The sequence below is a fragment of the Gouania willdenowi genome, chromosome 5 (genome assembly GCF_900634775.1).
Source record: "Gouania willdenowi chromosome 5, fGouWil2.1, whole genome shotgun sequence".
Classification (NCBI taxonomy): domain Eukaryota; kingdom Metazoa; phylum Chordata; class Actinopteri; order Blenniiformes; family Gobiesocidae; genus Gouania; species Gouania willdenowi.
In genome coordinates this window covers 22,363,435-22,385,423 of record NC_041048.1, presented here as the reverse complement: position 1 = coordinate 22,385,423, position 21,989 = coordinate 22,363,435, and the positions used below count along the sequence as shown (strand labels likewise).

Genomic DNA, 21,989 nt, shown 5'->3' with positions numbered 1-21,989 from the left:
GTGACGTCATCTTCAAGCGTCCAACCTGGGTTGCCAGGTTTGATAAAAACCGCTACTCACCGCGTTAACTGTCAGTTATTTACTGATTTTTTTCCCACCCATTATTAATAAATATTATTTTCTGAACCAAATCAGAAAAAATAAACAATTTTAGACATTGTAACTGTTTCTATTGGGCGCCGATAGTAAAGTTGCTAAAATAAACAGCAACGTTTTGCTACATTTATGCGAAGAAAAAAAAAAAAAACGTTTAAAAAAATGTGGGTATTTTTTATGTTGCTTTTGACCAGATTTACAGCAACATTCGTGAAATTTCTTTTCTCGTTAAACTATAACGTCAATTAAATGTAAATGCTAAATGTTAAATCTAAATGTCACGGGTGAAACTACATTTTTAGTTATGCAAATTCATCGGAATGAGCTTTTATTTTGGTACTTTTGGTGAATGTGCGCATTAATATTTTGTTTCACCCGTGACAATTAGATTCAACATTTAACATTTAGATTTAACATTTATATTCATATTTTATATTTAACATCTAGATTCATCATTGACATTATATTTTTACGAGAAAAGAAATATCACAAATTTCACACATTGTAAATCTGGTTAAAGGTAATATTAAAAAAAATCACACCTTTTTTTAAACGTGGTTTGTTGCTAAATGTTGCAAAAAAGTTGCTGTTTATTTCAGCATGCGCAACTTTACAATCAGCGACCCATAGTTTTCGAATGTTCACTAAATTTTTTTAATTTGAAAAAAAAAAAAAAAGTATTGAATTTTGTTTTTTCAAATTGAAACAAGAGTGTTGTTTTACAATGAGAATATTTGGTTCTGATGACAATGACTCAACTTAAAGGTTGTAATGACAGATAACACAATTACATTGTGTTTTTAAATGCAGTAATGTTGTGGAGTAGTAAGCTTCAAAGTCAAAAATTAATAACATTTGGGATTCTCATATTTCTATTTTGGGTCTTATTCCTAAAAACAATTACGAGAAGAGAAAAAAAAGAAAAAAGAAGATGTTTGTGGCTAGCCCAATGTGTATTAGTACAGTATATTTATTTAAAATGTATTCCGGGGTAGGTTGTGCAGGGCTCTGTTGTTGTTCTGTTCAACCGTTACTGTGAAACTTCCTGTTTCTACTATCATACTAGAGGATAAATAAAGAAATATTGGATATGGATTTAGAATTATTTGAAACAACATTGTGGACTGCAATAGACAAACATAATCACACAATTGTCAATAAATCCTTACGACTCTACAAAAATACCTTCTACACATTTGGATCCATTTAAAAACCGCATTGACAACAGTGCTATACTTTATATTGAGCCAAATGGTTTTTTTTTCTCAGCTTCTGAGGAAAAAAATCCCACCCAATATAAATTATGAGGTTGCCAGGTTTCAGCAGATGGGTCTGTTTTTATGTTTTATCTGTGTGCTCACAAGGAGCCACTTCATTCACTTATTGGCTCTGTTTCTATTGTGAAGGCACCCGAGTCAGCTTTTCAGCTCTTTATCACAGATACAAAGGAAACACCTTTGCATGGAATTCAAATGGATGTGTTTAATGAGTGCTGATGTTGAATAAATTTGACTAAATTAATTGAAAGGCCAAGCTCAGGGTTTTTAATCATTTCTAGAAGCTCCTGTACGACTGCTTGCAAACCACTTGAATCCACTAAATTGATGTTAAACACTCATTATGTGGTCACATTTGTACAGAGTTAAAAAAAACAAAAACCTTACACATGTATGCTTATGATGATCCAATCACAATTTTATTATGAAACAAAACAAATGTACTCTGACACATTTTAAACCAAGATTCATTCATGGTTGACACAAATCAAAAGTTTTAACCTCTTTTTTTTTTTTTTTTTTACAGTTTTTGTAAAAACCACACGTATCTGTTCACAACCACAAACCCTTTTAAACCCTTAAAGATATTGGATTCAAAGTCTGAGGCTGACACTCTGCAGCAGTGTTTATATGGCAGATTAGAATAAATTATGTCTAGTTTTTGGCTTTTTGTTACAAATCACCCAAAATCAACATTATTCTGTCCATTGAACGTACTGTAGCTGTCCTTTAGACAAAAATCAACCTCATACAGTGGTCACTCTCATGACCACCTCATGGTTGTTGCTGTGAAGGCTGTTGACTCTAAGCTGACTCAGGATGTGCAAAATAGTGTAGCCACAGTGGTGTTGGAGGATAGTCCTGATGTGCCGTATCGCTCTCCTCTCGCTGTCTGTGGCGATGTTAGGGGAGTCCCTCCCAACACGAGCCAAAGCTTTACTGCTGGCACTCATGAGGTCACCGAGGTCCTTCACTTTCTCATAATTCAGGACTTTCCACTGCTGGTTAACCGCCTGCCAGCGTTTAAAGATCCGGTAAACAGATGATCCTTCGTGGATTATAAGACCTAAGTAGAGGGTGTAAAAGGGACGGGAGGTGGAACAGGAAACAGGGTTACATACAGACAAACAGTTCATTGTTCATTAAGAATCACAATTGAGTAAAAAGGAGGGGAAGTACTGTGGTATATTTATATATTCATTGAGAATAATGTAGATTATGACTATTTGGTTCAGACTTCAGTTGTGGACAGAGTTAAAAAAATAAATAAAAACTAAAACAATCCATCTATGATACACTGAATGGACTAAAGCAATGAAATCTAACAGGTAAGCATATTCCCTTTTCCAACAGAGCTAGATATCCATCATAATCTGTCACACTTCTTTATAACACATCCAACAAATCTGTCTGCTTGGGCTGGAGTGGATTTTATCTCTATTAACAATAATTTAGCTTGTGGTTATGCACTTTTTTAGTTGATATATACGCTGACGAATAGTCCTATAAAAGTAATTTGTTGATTTAAGATCCAGAGCTCTTATTGTGAAGGAGTAGTTGTGGAAGTGGTTGTTTTATATATGCAGCATTTGACTATGTTTACTGCAATGAAATAAAATGTGAGGTATGTTTAACCTCAAAATGGGTATTTATGTTTTTGTTTGTTTAAGAGAGGACAGGAATATGCACCAATAAGCAGGAAGTATCGACACCAGTATAAAGGCTAATAGGTTCTACCCAGACAACGTCCTAAAAATATCCCATCAAAGATTATAGGTAGAAATATTTTGTCAGAAAGTTATGGATTTATATTTGTTCACAGAAAGGTTTGGGATAATTGGCTTTTTGAAGTCCTGAACTGAATTTTGTTAAACACTCATGACCAACTGAATACACATCAAAACTCTGACAATTTCACCCTCAAAGCACGTTCACAAAAGTCAAAATAAAAGATGGATTGGAATCAAAATGAATAAAGAATCAAAAGCCCCCCTCCCCATTCTTACCTACACAAACAATATCCATGAAGCCATACATGCAGTAGCAGATCTGGAAAAGGAGGTCCTGTCGTTGCCATTTGGCTGAAGGGCTGAGCGAGGACCACACCAGCCACGAAATACTGGCAATGAGGAACAGGAAGCCCAGAATGATGGCTGCAATCTGCACCTTTTCAATCACCGTCAGAGAGATGGCCTGCCACTGGATGAGGGCAAAGGGGATTGAAATAAATATATTTTGGATGCAAAATGATCATTGTTCTTTCTTTACTAAAAAACAAGCTTGGTTTGCCTCGCTTTGTGATTTCCTGCAAGCCTTTCCAGACAGAAGTAATGTCATAAGGAGCTAACTGCTGTTGAAGTGTCTCTGAGTACTGTTATTTAGCTACTCTCACTGCTTTACTAAACTTGACTTCAATCATTTGTTTTTGTAGGTCGTGTTGTTTTCTTTTTGTTGTTATTTTGTTGTAGTTATGTGTTCTATCCATTTTATGACCTGCTTGCTCCTTTTTTCAGGGTTGCAGGGTTTTAATACTTCTACTCATCAGTAACTTACTGAAATTAAGTGGTAATATAATGCAGTATAAATACATTTGATTGGGTGGCTAATTCCCAGAGGTGTAAAGAGTACTGATATATCCTACTCAAGTAGAAGAACTGTTACTTGATTGACATTATACTAATAAGTAAGTACAAGTAAATCATACATAAAATACAAGTACAAGTAAATAGTAGCTCAATTAAATAGAACTCAAAGTAAAAGCTACTAGTTACTTTCACGCCCTACGTTTATTTCTGGTAATAAATATTGCCACGATTCCCTTGCTTACAGTAAACATCTCATGTATAAACTTAAAAAGGAAGAGACCAAATCTTGCACAATTGGAACTTGATCTATTTTCCACAAAGGCATCTGTATAAAATAAAAGGTTTGTTAAATATACAATTCTGTTTTAAATAAAATAACACCAATGAATTGAATTCAAAATAAATAAAAAATCCTCAGGAAAAAACAAAACAAAAAACATTAATTTACTCAGTAACGGTTGGGTGTAGAATCAAAATGTAATGAATTTCTTCCATCCATCCATCTTCATACCCGCTTATTCCCGTTTAACAGGGTCGCGGGGGTCTGCCGGTGCCAATCTCCGGCTCTCATAGAGCGCTGGGCGGGGGTACACCCTGGACAGGGTGCCAGTTAATGAATTTCTTAACTTATTTTAAAACGTACTTAAGTACAAGTAACATTATTGATTTAGAAATATTCTCAAAAAAGTACAAGTACCCATAAAAGCACCTCAGTTACAGTAATGTGAGTAATCCATTACTTTCACCTCTGAAAATGTCAGTGCATTTCAAGTTACTGTCTTGAGTTTATAATTTGCACTCATTAGCATTTCAATATGCAATAAAGTAAAACAAAAAACATGATATTGCTCAGTAAAGAATAACCAATTAAAAAGAAGACGTAGCTGTTGAATGTTTGAAAAGGGTGTTGTTATTTTCCCATTAAGAAATGACCTCTGCTGTGCACTACTGTTCCTTGTCATAAGCCTTGAATAAAAAGCACTTCATGAAAGCAAGAATCCTACATTGCTCCCTCAGGTATTGTGTGTTTCTGCCAATCAGACATCAAAATGAAGAAGCGTTGAGTTTGTATAACACTGAGCGAGAACTTGCAAACTCCGTGGTGACTGTACCTGCAGTGGGTTCTTGGTGCTGATGGACAGGACCTGGTACTTGAAGTAGCACAGCTCGCAGCTCCAGGATCCCCTTTCACTGATCCAGCGGATCAGGCAGGAATGGTGAGTACAGCGCACGGAGCCGTTGCAGCGACAAGGGTTCAGCAGCTCCCCCTGCAGAAAAAAGGCAGCTGCATGAATTGTACATGCATCGAGCCACTTCATGTAATATGGTATTAAAAACATGGGCACTAATCCCTCATCAGCCTCTCCTCTATTGAGGCATCGTATCATCGACTGCTGTGCCTTATTCTGAGACACTTATATCAAAAATAGCTAAAGTTGTTGCTCTTTAGGCAACTTAAAGCTGCGGTATGTAGAATAGTGAGGCGCTCCACACTCCCCCTTTCCCTCCTGAACGAACCTAACCGGTTTTCTTGTGCACATGCATACTGTGGAACTCTTTGCAACTGTTTTCTTCATAGAAACTAGCAACAAACGTAGGGACTTTATCTTGTGTTTTTGAAGAGATTTCTGATGTTTTAGAGACATGAAAGCAAGCATTACTCACTGCTGTGAGGACAGTAAGAGGCTCAGAGCCGTGCTCCTCACACACAAGCAGTCGAGCCCAGCTGATCAGAGCAGACACACTCCGTCCACACTGCAGGTGAAATGGCTCTTTTCTTTCCACCTTAGATAATTTTTTATAAGCTATTTATCTCGTCTCTTCTCACTCTCTCTCTCTAACTTGGGGTGGACTGCGCTGACTGAAAGAGGATTGCTCACAGTCCGCCGCATACTAAGTCAGATGAACATCCGCGCAGTCCGTTCCTCCTGAACACGTTTGTGCCTTTATTCTGTTGCTTCCCCATCTCGGTCTTACATTTTCCTCTTGATTTGTCGTGTAACCGCTGTGGCAAAAGCTGCGTTAGAGACTTCTTCTGGAAGACATGCCATTGGACTGTCCCTACTCTCAGATCGAGAACGTGCAATGACTTTTGACGAACAGCTCGAGCAGCCAACAGTAATGCCTAAAGCAGCTCATGAGATTGCTCCGTTGGTAGAAAGATCTCTGATTGGCTGAAGTTCAGCGTCACACAGTTTAGTTCCAATGTTCACAAAGATATGGTTGGTAGTAGTACTTTGGGTCAGTGGTTCCCAACCAGGGGTACGTGTCGTGTACCCTTAGGGGTACTTGACAACATCTCATGGGGTACACAGTAACATTTGTCAATTTTATTTCTAACATTATGGTCCTGTACTACGAAGCTGGATAAGTATATCCTGGATATGTCTCTGTTAGCAGACTTCACTTATCCAAACATTCAGAGTTTTCCAACCTGGATCAGTGCCGGCTCACATAAAAGGGGTGGAGACCAATCACAAACATGGAGAAATTGTGCAGAGCGACTAACGTCACAAATGAGGAATAATTGCTCAAAAATATGAAGAATTAAAATCCGTAAGTCAGATCAAAAACAACACTGTTGCTGCAGCAAAAGCAGGGAGGAAGGAACGCTGGCAGATCATTGATGACTGTTAATTCATACATTTGTGAGATTATACAATATTAATTCATCAGAGAATAAACAGACACTGATCAGTTTCACTTTACTATGACGTAGAAGTGTTTCTATTCACGTATCTGCCTTATTTTGGGTGCAATTTGTGGCTCTGATATTGGGTTCATACAGTCTCAGCATACATTATAAGGTGGACAATATTTGTATTTTATACAGGCTGTTTTGTCTTACAAGACTGAGGCTCTCTGCATCACCAACAGCTTATATGAATGGATGAATCAAGTTATCAGTCAAAGAGCCCCCAACGCACACAGGCTTTATCAGCTGACTAATGTTGGTCAGTCCATCAGATAATAATCTATATCTTTCCTATAGGATATCATTGGGTAAATGAAAAAATTGCATTAATCCATTCTTTCTCTTCAATCAGCCATCAGATCAGATCAGATCAGATCCATGCAGCAACGTGCACAGAAAATGATCCGCCCATTTTTGGCCGGGTGAGTTTTCAAGAGAGCTGATTCGTCAGGAGGCTTTTATACTTGCTCAGATCTTATCCTAGCACTTAACCTGGTCCCGAGCAGGTTAGTCATTCAGCGTAAGTAACCAGCGTCATAGTAGAGGCCCTGTAGGACAAGTTTTTACAGAGACTTTTTCCCCTTTCACTGATAACAATTTGTGGCGACCTTAAAATACATAAAATAATAAAGGTCAAAATCTAAAATGGCCAAAACAGAAATAAATTAATAAAAGGCTTAAATCCGTGGTTAATGTTGGACAAGGCAGAGGAAAGGGTTTAGACGAGCCTGTTGACACAAATAATGCGTAACGTGAACTAAGGGGTACAAGCGATATTACAAAAGGATAAGAACAAGGATAAGGGTGACATGGGACAAAAATGTTCATAAAACAGCTTTAGGTAGCACGTGATTGTGCACCCAACAGAATAGCCTTTCATGGACTACTTTATTTTGTTGTTGATGCTGCACTGTTAAAATTATATAAAAGATACCTAGAAATTAACAAATGTTTCCTTTGATTAAGTGACATTCATATTTTACATGTTTTTTTCTTGATAAGTTAGCAACTATCCATTTTTAATTCTTGAGAAAAATGAAAGAATCCATTTATTATTTGAAGTGTAACTTTCCCCAGCTCTCCCTAAGGAAGGGCAAGTTAGACGTTATTGGGGAAAAGTAAGGGAAGCAATACGATGGTAAAGGGGTCAGGGAGGACAGGACAAAGGACGAGAGCGTGCTGATTTTATAATGTGATGCTACTAATGTGCCAAGGAGTGAAATCTGCTGTGCAATGTATGTAATGTAAAATGCTATGTAATGACATATGAATAAAGAATATTAGCGGGATAAAAATCCTAATGCTCAGATGCGATGAAGATAAGAGTAGAGGTCAACCGAAATACGGACTTTTTTCCAATTTTTTTTAGCACTTTGGAGTAGCCATTAACATAACATAAAAAAACATCCATTTGGATGTATGAATATACAACAACTAAAAAAGTAATAATAATGATAGAATGTGCATGGGAGAGATAGAAGCCAATAGGCATACAAATAAAAAGCCAATATAATAGGATAAGGATATATTATAATAGTGCCTGATCAAATATCCATATCCTATTATATCCTTAATAGGATTAGGATTTTTGTTTTACTTGGTTGTGTACGGGTATATTTAAAATTCAATAAATGTTAAACGTTCTATTGGTGTATTTAATTTAATGTCTAATATGCACATTTATATCATATGTGTGTTTCAATCGTCTTTCATAATCAATGTGCTTTAAAAAAAAAAGTATATTGGCCTCAAATATCGGCTTCCAAAATCAGCTTTAGATATCAACCATCGGCTGATTTTTTGTATCTACATTGGCCTTTGAAAATCCCATATCAGTCAACCTCTAGATAAGAATGAACATAGCGAGTGAGTGTGTGCTTACAAGTGTCACAGAGCTATTTGTTGGAAACAAAGATTTCTAAGTTATGTCACACCGTAAGCTAACCCACATCCCCAGACATGTCTGAGCATCTACAACAGATGTGCATGTCAGAGCCGCTATTGAAAGCCACTGACCCGGACCCACGAGACCAGCCCAGAGACTGCATCGCACCCCTGACACCCCACAGACCCCAGGCCACACATAGACATCCACCCAACACAGAGGGCCCAGCAGGAATCCACTCAAGATCCTGGTTTCTCTCTTACTGTAGATTCTCGTTTAACTAAAAGTAATGACAATATGGAAAGATACACAATACTTCCTTGCAGAGCTATAAGATGCAATATGTGCTATGATTGTGTAATATGACAGTGCTCTAATTCTGATGCTTATACTGCCCTTAGTGTAATGTAATGTTAGAGTCTTTAAATGCAATGCAGCAGACAGAGAGAAAAAGGGCTGGTAATGAAGTGACAGTTTGTGACGTGGCTGCATATTTGCTGCCAAACACCTTCATCCCAATATATAATTTTCTTTTCTCATGCCACTGCCTGCAGCCTCAAAAGAAATCACAGGACAGCTGAGGCAGGATGTTGTTGTCAGTATGAGGCTCTCTGAGGCCCTTGCACTGACAGCTCTCTCTTATTCTCTGTCTGACTCTGCAGGTGATTTCATTTGGGTTTTTTTGTGTGTTTTTGTTCGTTTGTTGTTTTTGCAGAGGAAACAACCGTGTTTAGATCTTGAGCGTTAATTCTACCCTGCAGTCTACTGATGTGTATTTTATGACTGTGACAAGATATTTTTTTGTTTTGTTTTCCATAATGTTTACTGAAGAGACGTCAGCTACGGTACATTTTGTGCGATCAAAGGTTTTATCTCTGCATTAGCTGCAAAGTGTTTGAACAGCACTGCAGAGCGGAGACAGCCTCCACAGTCAAATCCAAACAAAGCAGCAAATATAATGTTGAGGAATCATTGACTACTAATGCATTCCTCTGCCTAAAAAATTATCAGATTGAGAGAGTCAGATTTCGATGCAGTTTGCAGCATTCTGCTTCACTTTCATTTTATAATCTTTCATTTTCTTCATCCTTTGCCTGCATTAAAAATCCAAAGATCTATGTTGTGTTGTGTGTATATAAGTTTTAGAAGGCTTCTGTGGCAGTGAGCATTTGTGGGAAACAACTGCAGCATCATTACTTTTTTGCTCAACATAAACTACAACCATAGACCCGTGGAATAAGCATTAGTTTGATACATAAAGGTTCTTTGAAGACTGAGGTGTGTGTAGGACCCAAACTCGTAAAATAAGGCAGCTGCTCACTAACGTTCAACTAAGTCCACAGTTAGAGACACTCAAAGTACAAATACACCGTGCAAAAATAGTCCAAAACAAGTTCAAACTATTATCTAACAAAGTGCCAATTAAAGAGTCCATCAACTTGCATGGTGTGACCTAAAAAAATGCAACAAGGAATAAATCAAGACCAATCCAAATTTGTGGGACAACAACCTTCTTACTGGCACAATGACTAACCTTTAAATCACATGCTATCCAGTGCTCAATATAAATACATATTTTATTTATAGGCCTACATGTGACACAATAACCCCCTGACTTTGAACAACGTAGAAAACTTTCTTCATGTCTCACTAATTCCTCTAAGTGGCATGTGTCAAACTTGACGCCCAGGGACCAAATCCGGCTGCAGGAGAAACAAAATAAACAGCTTACATGAATCATTGTGTAAATAACCAAATTATTTTGTTCTAGATATCTCACTCCCTCTAAATACACTATATAACATGACTGCAGTTATTTTGAATTGCAAATTGTGAAAAGAATTTAAATTTTTTCAAAACCTTTTTTTGCTTTTGTCTGTTTTTTTCAAATAAGTCCCCCAAATTCCTCTAAAATACACCAAAAATTATCACAAAATCAAGGAATTTAGAAGTGAAAATCCTACGATGACTGACACCTATTGCATGGATATTGTAGATGCCTTACATAGCCTAACATCTGTATCATTTACATGTGGAAGTGCAACTATAAGGTACACTAGTTTTTTTAAATTACTCCCCCATCTATGCCCTGATTTAGGGGTCACCAAACTTGAGCTGTGAGCTACTTCGTAGGTACTAAATAGTCTGAAGGTCTACCAGTTAGAAAAGCACTTTTTTATTACTAAATGTTAATGGTTTCACTCTAATTAGAGCGTAAGATTATAAGGAAGGCTAGCAGTAACTTAAAAAGGTAGGACATGTTTAAGTTTCAACATACAATGCTTTATTTCTCCTTGATTGCGCAATTATTTTATTTTCGTTACATTTCATAGACAATTATCATCTTCCTAGTTTACTAGCTTCTAACAAACAACTTTTAGCTGATCGTGTAACAAGTAACGTTTATAAAAATAACAATTATGTCATATTTTACAAAAACCACCTTGCATTTTTAAAAATAGATTCTATATATCATTATATACCACACACTGACCATACACCAAATCTGCAGCGCTTTAAAACATTGGTCACAATGTTTTAGTAAAAATACACATTAAAAGATAGTAATTTAATGCTAAAACTTTATCAGTAGCTGTATTTAACTCTATTAAGTACTATTCTACATATGACATGTGAATTTATCTTTGTGAGTTTGAATCCTGGAAAGTAGATCAGATTTTAGATGAAGCTCATTGGTGACTAGAGCTCCTGAGAGCACCTCACATGGTGCATGCGGGCACCATGTGTGTGACCCCTAATGTGAGAGCATGTTTTGGGCACCCACTGTTCTAAAACAGAGGTTCTTAACTTGGGGGTTTGGGGCAGGGACCCAATACCAAAGTCGTTTTATGGTTTAGATACATTTTTCTTAGTGTGGGTAACAGCTTGTCATTAAAGGACAATTTTGGTTCCTAAACTCAGTTGAGAACTACGTGCTCTTGAGTGACTTATTATGGAGTGGTGTTTTTCCCCCAGCTCGCTGACTTAACTGGTCACCACTGACCCCAGTCCTATTCAAGCTTATGTTTACCACCAGCCAGCTGGAGCTGAGTGGACTGGCCATATATATGGGGCATCGTCTGACTAAAATCGGCCAAAAGCAATCAAGTGTCTAAAAAACTGGCAAAAAAAGAGGAACCAAGTGGTACGTGATGGCAAGGGGTAGTTTAAATGGTCAAAATGTGGCAAATGATGGTGAAAAGGGGCAAAATGTGGCAAACAATAGTGAAAAAGGGCAAAAATGTAGAACAAAATAAGGAAAAATGTAGGAAAAATAAAAACAAGTGGTATTTATTGGGGAAAAGTTAATTATTTGGATGAAAAGTTGCACCAAAAATTACTAAAAGTGTCAAAAAGGGGACGCCAACAAACTCAACAGTCTCATCTGCAAGGCCAGTGAGGTTTGTGGGGATCAAACTGACTCTCTGACAGTGGTGACAGAGAGGAGGAGCCTGTCCAAGGTGAAGGCCATCTTGGTCAATGAGTCCCACCCACTACATGATGTGCTGGTCAGTCACAGAAGGAAATCATTCCTGCCTGTGGCGATCAAACTGTATAATTCATCACTGTAACCTCACAGCTCGATTATTGTAAATATCTGTGTCATATTTGTATTATTATCATCTTACTTTACTTTTTTATTACTGTAATGTGTATCCAATCCTTATTTTCACTTAATTATACACGTATCTAACGTTTATTCTTTCTTTCGTCTTTGTTAAACGTTTATTCTTTTATTTGTAATTCTTGGGTGGCTGTGACAAAAACAATTTCCCACTGGGATTAATAAAGTAATTCTGATACTGATTGATTCTGAAAAAGGTATTTTTATTGGCTAAAGGTTGTTGAAGTCTGAAAAAAAAGTGTCAGAACTTTTTGAAAAGGAGGAAAAAATGAGACAAAGAAAATAGGTTAAAAGTTTCCTAGTTTGAAAGTTTTCTGGGGGAATAATAATTACAATTAAGACATAAAGAGCCACATGTTGATGATCACTGACTTAATAATGGCTTCTCCATTGTGTCCTCGGATAACGGGGCTGGGCTGGACAGAAAATACCAGAGATGAAATGTTGGTCCCAGTCCACCCCTAACCCCAGCCTTACCTTCTCGGGCCCCTGGAAGCAGATCCGGCACTGTGGTGACAGCATCCCGCTCTCTGATAGGCTCGGAAGGGAAGAAGCTCCCAGGTTGAAAGCAGCCGCTCCTTCCACAGCTTTGGCCCCTTCGTTATCCGGGCAGGTGAGGCTGCGGGGCCGCGGGTCAGAGCCGTAGTATTCCTCTTCATCGTCCCGGTGAGAACAGCCGAGCTGCGAACACCCACAGCCGCCGAACCCCGTGTCCGTGCCGCTCGATCCAGAGCGCATCAGTAACAACACTTTGAATTCATTAAAAAACATGCGGATCCGATACTTGAACATTATGTTGTTATTATTAATAATTAATAATAATATGCTTGTTTTAATGTTTATTTGTATTATTTAGGCACTATGGTTTCAGTAGACGAATCACATCCTGACCAACACATTTGGCACATGATAGGCTATCAGATCAGCCCATAGCTCTTCGCATATCCTGTTGTTATAGCATGTGCACGGCGGTCCAGCCAATGGGGACAGATTATTTTTCATGGGTTGAAGCGTCTGCTCTCTGGATTCAATGGAAGCTGACAGCAGCAGGGAAGTAGCATCTTCCCAGCATCCTTTCATTCACCATTCTTAGCCCTTTCAGAGGCTTGTATCCCGGTGTAAAACAGCTTACTGACTATCGGATTTCCCCCAAAGCTTGGCTAATGCTTGGTTGTTTTTCTCTTTTAGGCTTTGAATTTTTCGTTTTATTTTTTTAAAATTGTTTAAGGCTGCGAATAGATGTCTGCCGTGCAGGGTTTAAGAGTATAGGTCCAGTTGAAATCTCGTGGAAAATTGTAGTTGATGAAAAAAAAAAAAACGCCAGGTAACACGCGTGGATCCTTTGTTGTCTCAGTACTGCATCTGTCCTTTGTTTTGGCTCTGCCAGGCTTCTTGCACACGACTCCCACACCTTTGGGGAAAAAAATAAAAAATAAAAAAGGTCTCACAACAACAACAACCCAGAGCATGCAAAGTTGCTCTTCCAGTGGTGTCGTGGCCTCACAAACTGTCCACGTCGTGGGCTAAAAAAATACAATCTTGACAACTTGTGACGCGCCTTGATGTGATTCACAAATCATGTCTGCACCGGAGAGAGAGAGAGGGAGAGGAGAGGAGAGAGAGAGAGGAGAGAGAGAGAGAGAGAGAGAGAGAGAGAGAGAGAGAGCGAGAGAGATCGAGAGAGAGAGAGGAGAGAGAGAACATTCCTGCAAACACCAACGTCCTTTCCGGATGTTTTGATGTACCTCACACACTGATCTGGACTTCTCTGGAGAAGTAATATAATATATAAAACAATACTGCGTATTTTTAGAGGATTACTCTCAGTGGTCCCAAACACAGGGTATGCGTACCCCTAGGGGTACAGGAGCACATTGCAGGGGTACCTTGGAAAGATTTAACAACATATTCAAAAATAATCAGGGAATATTCCTTGTTTTTTTTTTTTTAGGTCATTTTGGGACAAATTCACCACAAACTAACAGTACTATGCTCAACAAAATCCTAAATGTTGTAATTTATTGAAACAGGATTACTTGATGCTGTAGAGGACATCTTATCACATTTGTGACCATATTACATTCTATTGATGTAATCTCATTAAAGTTCATGCTCAATTTTATGTGCCATTTGCGGTGAAAAGAAACCCACATTGAATATTTGTGCAAAAGTACACCAGTATGCACCAGAGACAGCAACAACAAACACCAAAAACAGACAAAATAAATTAACACAATAAAAGTTCAAAGGGAAACATTTCACACTATGAAGCGAGGTAATAAAAAACACACTTAAAACCTACTTAAAACAATACAACGACAATGATAAAGTGTAAGAACAGCCTTCAAAGTGCTTTTGTTCAGCCTGATAACAGCTTATGGGAAGGAAAAGTTGCATTGTTATTTTAATTTTTTAAACAAATTTACCACTTTAAATTTCACTAATTGTTTTGAAATTTGTAGATTAATGTTCAAGGACAGTTAGGGGTTTAGGAGAGCCCGCTGTTCCACAAATGAAAAAGCATGACTCTATGGAGAGGGTGCTCATGATATGAAGGGGGTACACATGATTTGACAAAAATGCAAAGGGGGTACACAGGACAAAAAAGATTGGGAACCACTGCTGTAGATCAGTGTTTCCCAACTTTTCACACTCCCGTCCCCCTTCAGACCTTTAACTTGAAGCCATGTACCCCCTACTCCTGCACACTTAAAAAAAAAACATAATAATGGAGTCATATCCAATGTAGCCCTACAGTGAATTTGTCTCTGAATTTGACCTACCCTGTTCAGGAATAATATGTTATAATAATTTAAAAATAAATCTCTGTAAGCACACAATACCACATCTTATTCATAATTATCATTTCCATTTATTAATTAATTAGCCTACTTGCCTTTTCAGTGAGAAACAATCTCTTCTTTTGGGAAATAAAATCCTATCAACATATAGCAATAATACAACATAAATATCTCCCTGAAACTGTGGAATACACTTGCTACAACTTTAATGAGACAATGCACAGAACTCAGTCTACAGAGGCCAGTGTGTAATTGTGGCAATGCACGGAGGCTCCTGACTGCTGCTCTATTTATAATCTAGATGCCAATGTTGTCACGCTCATTGAATACAGACGCTTGTCACCATTGTCGAAGATGCTCGGGATGCATATCGAGCCGGTTTAGGCGAGGGGCTTCTCTGTTGCCGGTGGTTGTCCATACAATGGATGATATTGTGGTGATCAGTTACATTCATAATTCACCCAGTGACTGTGAAGTGGTGGCGAACATTGTGTTGAGAAGGTGGTTTTTCCGTTCGGATGTATTTTGGTGTGACTCAGTGAGTGCACTGTGATGTCAGAGGGCTATAGAAAAGTGTGGGTGAATGGAGAAAGTATGGAGTTCCTTGCTGAACACGCAGGACACCAACTACAGGTGCTCTATTCCAGCCTCCGCCTCCGGTTAGTGTTTTTTTTTCTTTCTCTTCTCATTATCCTGATACGTCACGCTTGGCGAACGCTCCTTATTGGTCGACTCGCCGCAATATGCCCCAAACTTCAACAATCCCAATTCCAGCGTCGGCCTTGTTGAAGTGCCGGACGCACGCCAAAAGCATCCGGCGCGCGAAAAGCTTCACAAACGCGCCGCACAGGAGGCGCGGGACGCAGAGTGGGACCTCTGACGCTCCCTAGAAAGCGTGTCCACCATGTATTGTGAATGTAAACCTGCCGCTTTCAACGCGTTTGGTGTGCACGCCATTAGTCTTTTGACTTAAATTCTTTTTAGTTTTAGTCAAGATTTAGTCATCTGATTTGTTTTACTTAATTCGACTAAAATACCAAGAAATTTTAGTCGACTAAATCAATAACAGATTTACCAGACAATTTTTTACCGCGGGTATAGGAAACAAAACTACTGTAATTTATGTGTGTACTGTATATGTAATGTAGAAAACAGAAATGTAACTTTATTTCAACACAACTGTGTCTTTATTTTCAATACAAAAGCAGTACTGAATAACACAAACAGACCATAATTTTGAAATAGTAGTGTGGTAGTAGTCGAGACCGGTCTTGGTCTCGAGACCAGATTTTAAAGGTCTCGGTCTCGTCTCGGACTCTGAGCATTTTGACCGGTCTTGTCTCGGACTCGGCTGCCTGGACTCGGGATTTCCCTCAAGACCGTGCGAGACCAGCACTAATTCTGCTATTTTTAAACTTTTTTATAATGTGATAATAACACAGAGAAGAACGGAATAATACAATCCTTTATTCATTCTTTAATCCACCCTGTATAATGACTGCAACATTCCTTAATGTGACTGAGTGACAACTCGTGTGTGTGGCTACGGTGTCAGTTTGAACTGCGGAGAGCAAGGGAGATATGAACTAATCACCGGTAAAACTCCCAGTAAAACTCCAGAAAACAATCACCATGAGTAAACATTATCTCCCTGGTAAAGATAGTAGCTATAACAACTGGTAAAATAATAAACTCATGATATTACAGCCTGTGAATGCAATACAGGGGACGCACTTACTCTGCCTCTGGGTCCTAGTGCAGCTGTCCGGAGATGCCTGTTCCGTTTACCGAGTCCGTGTGTTTAATAAGTCCGTGTGTGTCAGCATGTTTATGCCTCTGTCCATCACTCTTTTCATTATATCCATGTCTTTTAAGGCTTTTATTACATAGTGTCGTATGTAGTCCAGGCCGCCGCCATCTTGGTCGTCACCAGCGCGTCATTGCCGCAAGTCGCACATGCGCAGAATTACTCAAATAACTGTAAAGAGGTCTATTATCTTTTTAAAGTGGTGTTTTTTTTGTGGCTTTAGACTCCAATTACATTTATGTATATAATATGTTCCCTACAATATAAACAAGTTTCACAATATAATTGTTTTTATAGTTTCTGTTTCCACTGTATCCATAATAATAATAATAATAATTCTCAACAAGAACTATGATTGATTGTCACATGACTGTTCCAGGGTTTGAGTTTGTTTTATTTAGTTTCACATCTACTGTAGGCTCTATGTTCTTTAGACTGATGACAACTTGTTGTAGTTTATTTCAGGAAAGTTCACTTTTACAGTTACAGTTGGAAACCTTTGTTAATTGAATATCCTAGTTTACATTACAGCAACCAAATTAAACTATATCAACTAAGTGAATTAATAAAAATAACCTGTGTAAAGGTTTTTTCAACTAAAAAATTATCTTGTGAAATCTGTGACCTGTTGACCTGCACAACTCAAAGAATCAGAATCAAGAATCATTATTTCTTGCAGAAATACTTTGAAACTTGCTGTACATTCAGCTGACATAACAATCTTGTTTTTCAATATGTAGAATAATTGTAAATTTATCAGTAGCAGTATTAATATGTTTTGCAGGAACCTTTTTTGTCCGTCAAATGTATTTAAAATAAACTCAAATTAAAGAGAGAATTATACTTTAACTGTCGAACCTTGTCATAATTTTATTTATTTATTAATTTTTTTAAATTGAAAAATTAAAAATTTCATGGTCTTGGTCTCAGTCTCGGCTTGTCTCGGTCTTGGTCTTGACTCGGTCTCGGCTCCCGAAGTCTTGGTCTTGTCTTGGTCTCGGTGCATTCTGGTCCTCAGGCAAGTCTTGGTCTCGGATAGTGTGGTCTTGAACACAACACTATGAAATAGTATATTTCTCCCATAATAATGCAAACAAAAAGTATTAATTTGCAACTCAATTTATACAAAACAAATGTCAAAGATCATAAACTCCTCAGATTAAACGTCCTATATAAGAAAGTGGGTCTGGCAATGCGACCGTCTCTACTCACTTCCTCGCCCAAGAGTTGGTGGAGCAAATGAGAGCCGAACAGGAAAAAACGTCATATCCCCTGCGCAAAGCAGTATCAAAACAAACATGGCGGTCGACACAGACAAGACCTTCACAGCTGTGCTCTGCTCTGTTTTAAAACACCTGGGTATATTGTTGAAACCACAACAAGAAGAGGCTTTAAAACCATAAACCAGTTCATGTCATAAAGAGAGGAATTAATTTTTAAACCTCATGAACAATAACTTATTTATTTATTATTTTGTATTTTGCTGCTACAAGGTACGGTAGATTCAAGAAAACGTTGAGTACTTTGAGTATGCCGAGGTCGGCCCAAGTGTGCTCTTTTTTGGAAATCTAAATATGGTCACCTTAAGTCAGACATGGGCAACTAGCGTCCTGGGGGGGCCACATGTGGCCCTCAGTGTAATTTTTTCAACCCCAAAAGCAAATCCCCAAAAATTGTAATTGAAGTAGTTGGAAGGAATATGAAGCCCAACATAATACTTAAAGTGCACAAATGTGCACAAAACATTGAAAAAAAAAAAAAAAAAGTCATAAAACATAAATGGACAACAAAGACAGACACAACAACCACTTAACAAACAAAATGACCACAAAAACACACAAAACAACAATAAATTACAGAATAGCTCCAAACACACACACACACACACAGAAAAATACACAATATTACACAAAGAACACAAAAAATAACAAAAACACACCTAATGACTTCAAAAAGTTGCACACACAAAATGACAAAAACACAGACCAAGACAAAACCCTTTCCCACTGTATTAACGCTCAGATTGGTCATTATTCTAAACACTGACATGAATATTGATCATGCGGCCCTAGGCTTAGATCATACCTGTCAAGTTTTGGATTTGGAAATAAGGGAAATTTTCTGGCGTCCACTACGAGCCGTCCCACCCGCCCAACCCCAGTGTCCCTTATATTTTAAGATAGTACAAGAAATCTAAAATACCCACCTGTCAACCACTTACTAAATACAATTAGGTGATCAGAATCTGGTAGGTCGACCTTTATTAACATTGAAATGCTGTGAACATTCCTACTAGGGCTGGGCAATATGAACCAAAACTCATATCTCAATATTTTTTTCTCGAAATGGTGATATACAATATAAATCTAGATCATTTTATCAAATAAAGTCTGACCAGAAAAACAATTCTGGGTTAAATTTGCTGATGCAAAATGCCACACATGGACATTTATTAACAAACAGCTGATCAATATGTGCACTCAGAAATCCACCTAACTGAGCTTTACATGTTGTTCTGAGACGTAAAAGCAGTGACTCATAATAAGCTATTATATATATATTGATATGAAATATAGTTTTCTATATCGCCAAAATAGAAAACTCGATACTTCTTGAATCTCTATATAGCCCAGCCCTAATTCCTAAATTATAAAACAACCTAAACAAAATTATAAATGTGTATATGAAGCACATGTGTTTATTTAATATACTTACAGTTTATATACAAGTCAACACATTGCTTGTCTTTAAGTTAGACTTTAACATTTTATTTTCATTACATATTTTCTTTTAATTTTTCATGCTCTCATGTGGTTCTCTGGTATTCACTAATGACTTATTAGACACATTTGTTGCAGACTTTACATCATTTAACACTTTTTTAAAGCAGTGTATATTTGTGGAGCTTGTGATTGGATGATTTTTCATGGTGACTTACATTGTTCCTTCCCCCCGTGGTAGACGTTAAAATCTCAGTTATTAATCTAACAGAACGTGTAACTGTGTCCCATCCTGAAGCTCTTTTGAAAGGTAAATTCTGTGTCCCATTTTACAACGTATTTACACCAGTTTTTTTTTGTTTTTTTTCGCCGGAACGTCTTCATTCAATGTCTCTGTTCTGAGTTATTTCCGGGTGTGTTCCCGCTGTCAGCACTAATCTCGCGAGAGCTGCCACCCAGGCCATTTCAGATGGTAGTTCTCGCGAGGCTAGTGACGCCGTTCAGTTTAGTAAGACATCTTTGAATTACTATTACATTAAAATACGGGATATTTACGGGAAAATAATAATACGGGAAGATGGCAGGGAAGAGGGGTAAAATACGGGAGTTCCCCGACCAAAACGGGATACTTGACAGTTATGGCTTCGATACAATCACATGTTTGTGGCCCACGCTGTGATAGAGCAAGATGCAGTAGTTAGCTTCTAAAGCCGCTAGATGGCGCCGCACACCGCGCTGTGGACTCACTGCAACAGAAACCCAAGAGACAATAAGCCAAATCAGCATTATCAGTACGCATGCGCGATTCCCGGGTCAATATATCCGGGTCAGAGTTCACGACTACCCAGCGTGTCAACAAAGCCCCTGTCAAGCGGAACAAGCGCCTACTTATACGGACTTTTAGGCATTTACTTTGCTTAAAGTCGTTTTAAGGCAATATGCCAGGGTCCCATTGGTCAGTGCGTGGCTGTTCCAACGGTACACGTGGGCTTAATACGTGGATGAAAGACTTTTGCCCCGTTCACGAGTGCAATAAAGGAACCTCATGATGTATATGCGACCCGCCATACGTACTCATCCCATTTCCTACTGAAAGAAAAGATCCAGAACGTCGTGCCGAATGGATTAAATCAGTAAGTTTGACATATACTGGACTACATTAAAGCTAACTAGTAAACTAGTATATAAATATTATATTGTGGTGTACATGTTAGAGAGGTGTCTCTTACCCAGCAGGTTTTGGGGGTTTGTTGGCGTCCTTTTCTTTCTCGCCACAATATGCCCGATCCCCCCAGGATCAACTGTCAACATCGATCTCGAGCAGAGATTTATAATCAAGGTTGACAGCCTCTCGTTCCTGCTGTTTTGTCAAAACTATAGGCGCTTTTTGAAATGACAATGCCCAAGCGAGGGCCACCAGTTCTTTCTTCCTCTTCCCAGTAAACAACGTGTCCACGTTCCTTACAATATTCTTTTAAAACATCCACTTTACAATGCTCAAAATATTCAATATCTTTGTCAGACTCGGCCATGTTTACGTTTTATGATACGAGCTAGGCGGGAGCTGGGTAGTCCTGACCTTTGACCCGGACCAGCATGCTTTGCCCGCAGCGAGATGCCGAATCCGCTTATTCATTCATAAAAGCATTTTCCACCTTATTAATACGTTCATCTCCTCCCTTTACTAATACATAACTAAAACATTATTTGGAATATCTTGAAGTGGATAAAGTCTATTCAGTGTTCTATTCAGAATTGAATATTGTCCCAACTTTACACGTCAGCAGCTTTCACTGTTTCTACAGAATGTTGGCCTCACTGGAGCCGGATTTTAAGATCTGAAGAGAAATTATATATTTTAAAGATTTACTGAACCAGGGGTAAAGAAACACATAGATCATAGGATTCACACAGGAGTTGAAGAAGTACAAACATATGACAAAAACAAGAGATGACAAAGAAACTTTTGTCACCCCTGCTAAAAGTGACACAATATAAAATGGAATATTACACATCAGAAAAAACAACAACAAACCACACCTAAAACTCTGGCTGCCTTCAGCTCTGATCTGTAAACCTTCAGTGAACCATGAGGTGTCACCACTGCAACATGAGAGTGCATGGCTCGGGCCTGAGACACAGCCACAACAAACACCCTCACATACAGGACTATGATGATGCTGACAGGGAAGATGAAGTTCAAAAGCAGTTCCATAATTTGAATAGACAGGATGTTGTAGAAGTTGCACACTCTCCAATGCAGGAATTAAACTCACCTGGATGTTCAATGTTGTCTTGAGCTCACAGTATGACAGAAACCAGAACAGACCCAACATTGAACAACACAAATCTTTGCTCTGTTTGGAGTGACTTTAGTTGGATAGTGGCAGAGGATCACAAACAGCAATGTAGCGATCAATGGAAATGAGCACAACAGTTCCTATTGATGCAGAGATTACCACAACGACAAAAACTGTGTAAAACACACACCAGCCTGC

General features: G+C 38.3%; 1 protein-coding gene across 1 annotated transcript; it reads right to left on the bottom strand.

Annotated features, from left to right (window-relative positions):
- Positions 1 to 1,920: 1,920 nt before the first annotated feature.
- On the bottom strand, positions 1,921 to 13,734 carry LOC114463673 (E3 ubiquitin-protein ligase MARCH9-like). The gene is made up of 4 exons (XM_028447373.1): positions 12,641 to 13,734; positions 5,071 to 5,226; positions 3,380 to 3,572; positions 1,921 to 2,439 (listed from the first exon to the last, which is right to left on the bottom strand). Exons 1-4 carry the CDS (start codon positions 12,953 to 12,955, stop codon positions 2,120 to 2,122), a joined length of 984 nt encoding a protein of 327 aa, XP_028303174.1. The 5' UTR covers positions 12,956 to 13,734; the 3' UTR covers positions 1,921 to 2,119.
- Between the last annotated feature and the right edge of the window lie 8,255 nt (positions 13,735 to 21,989).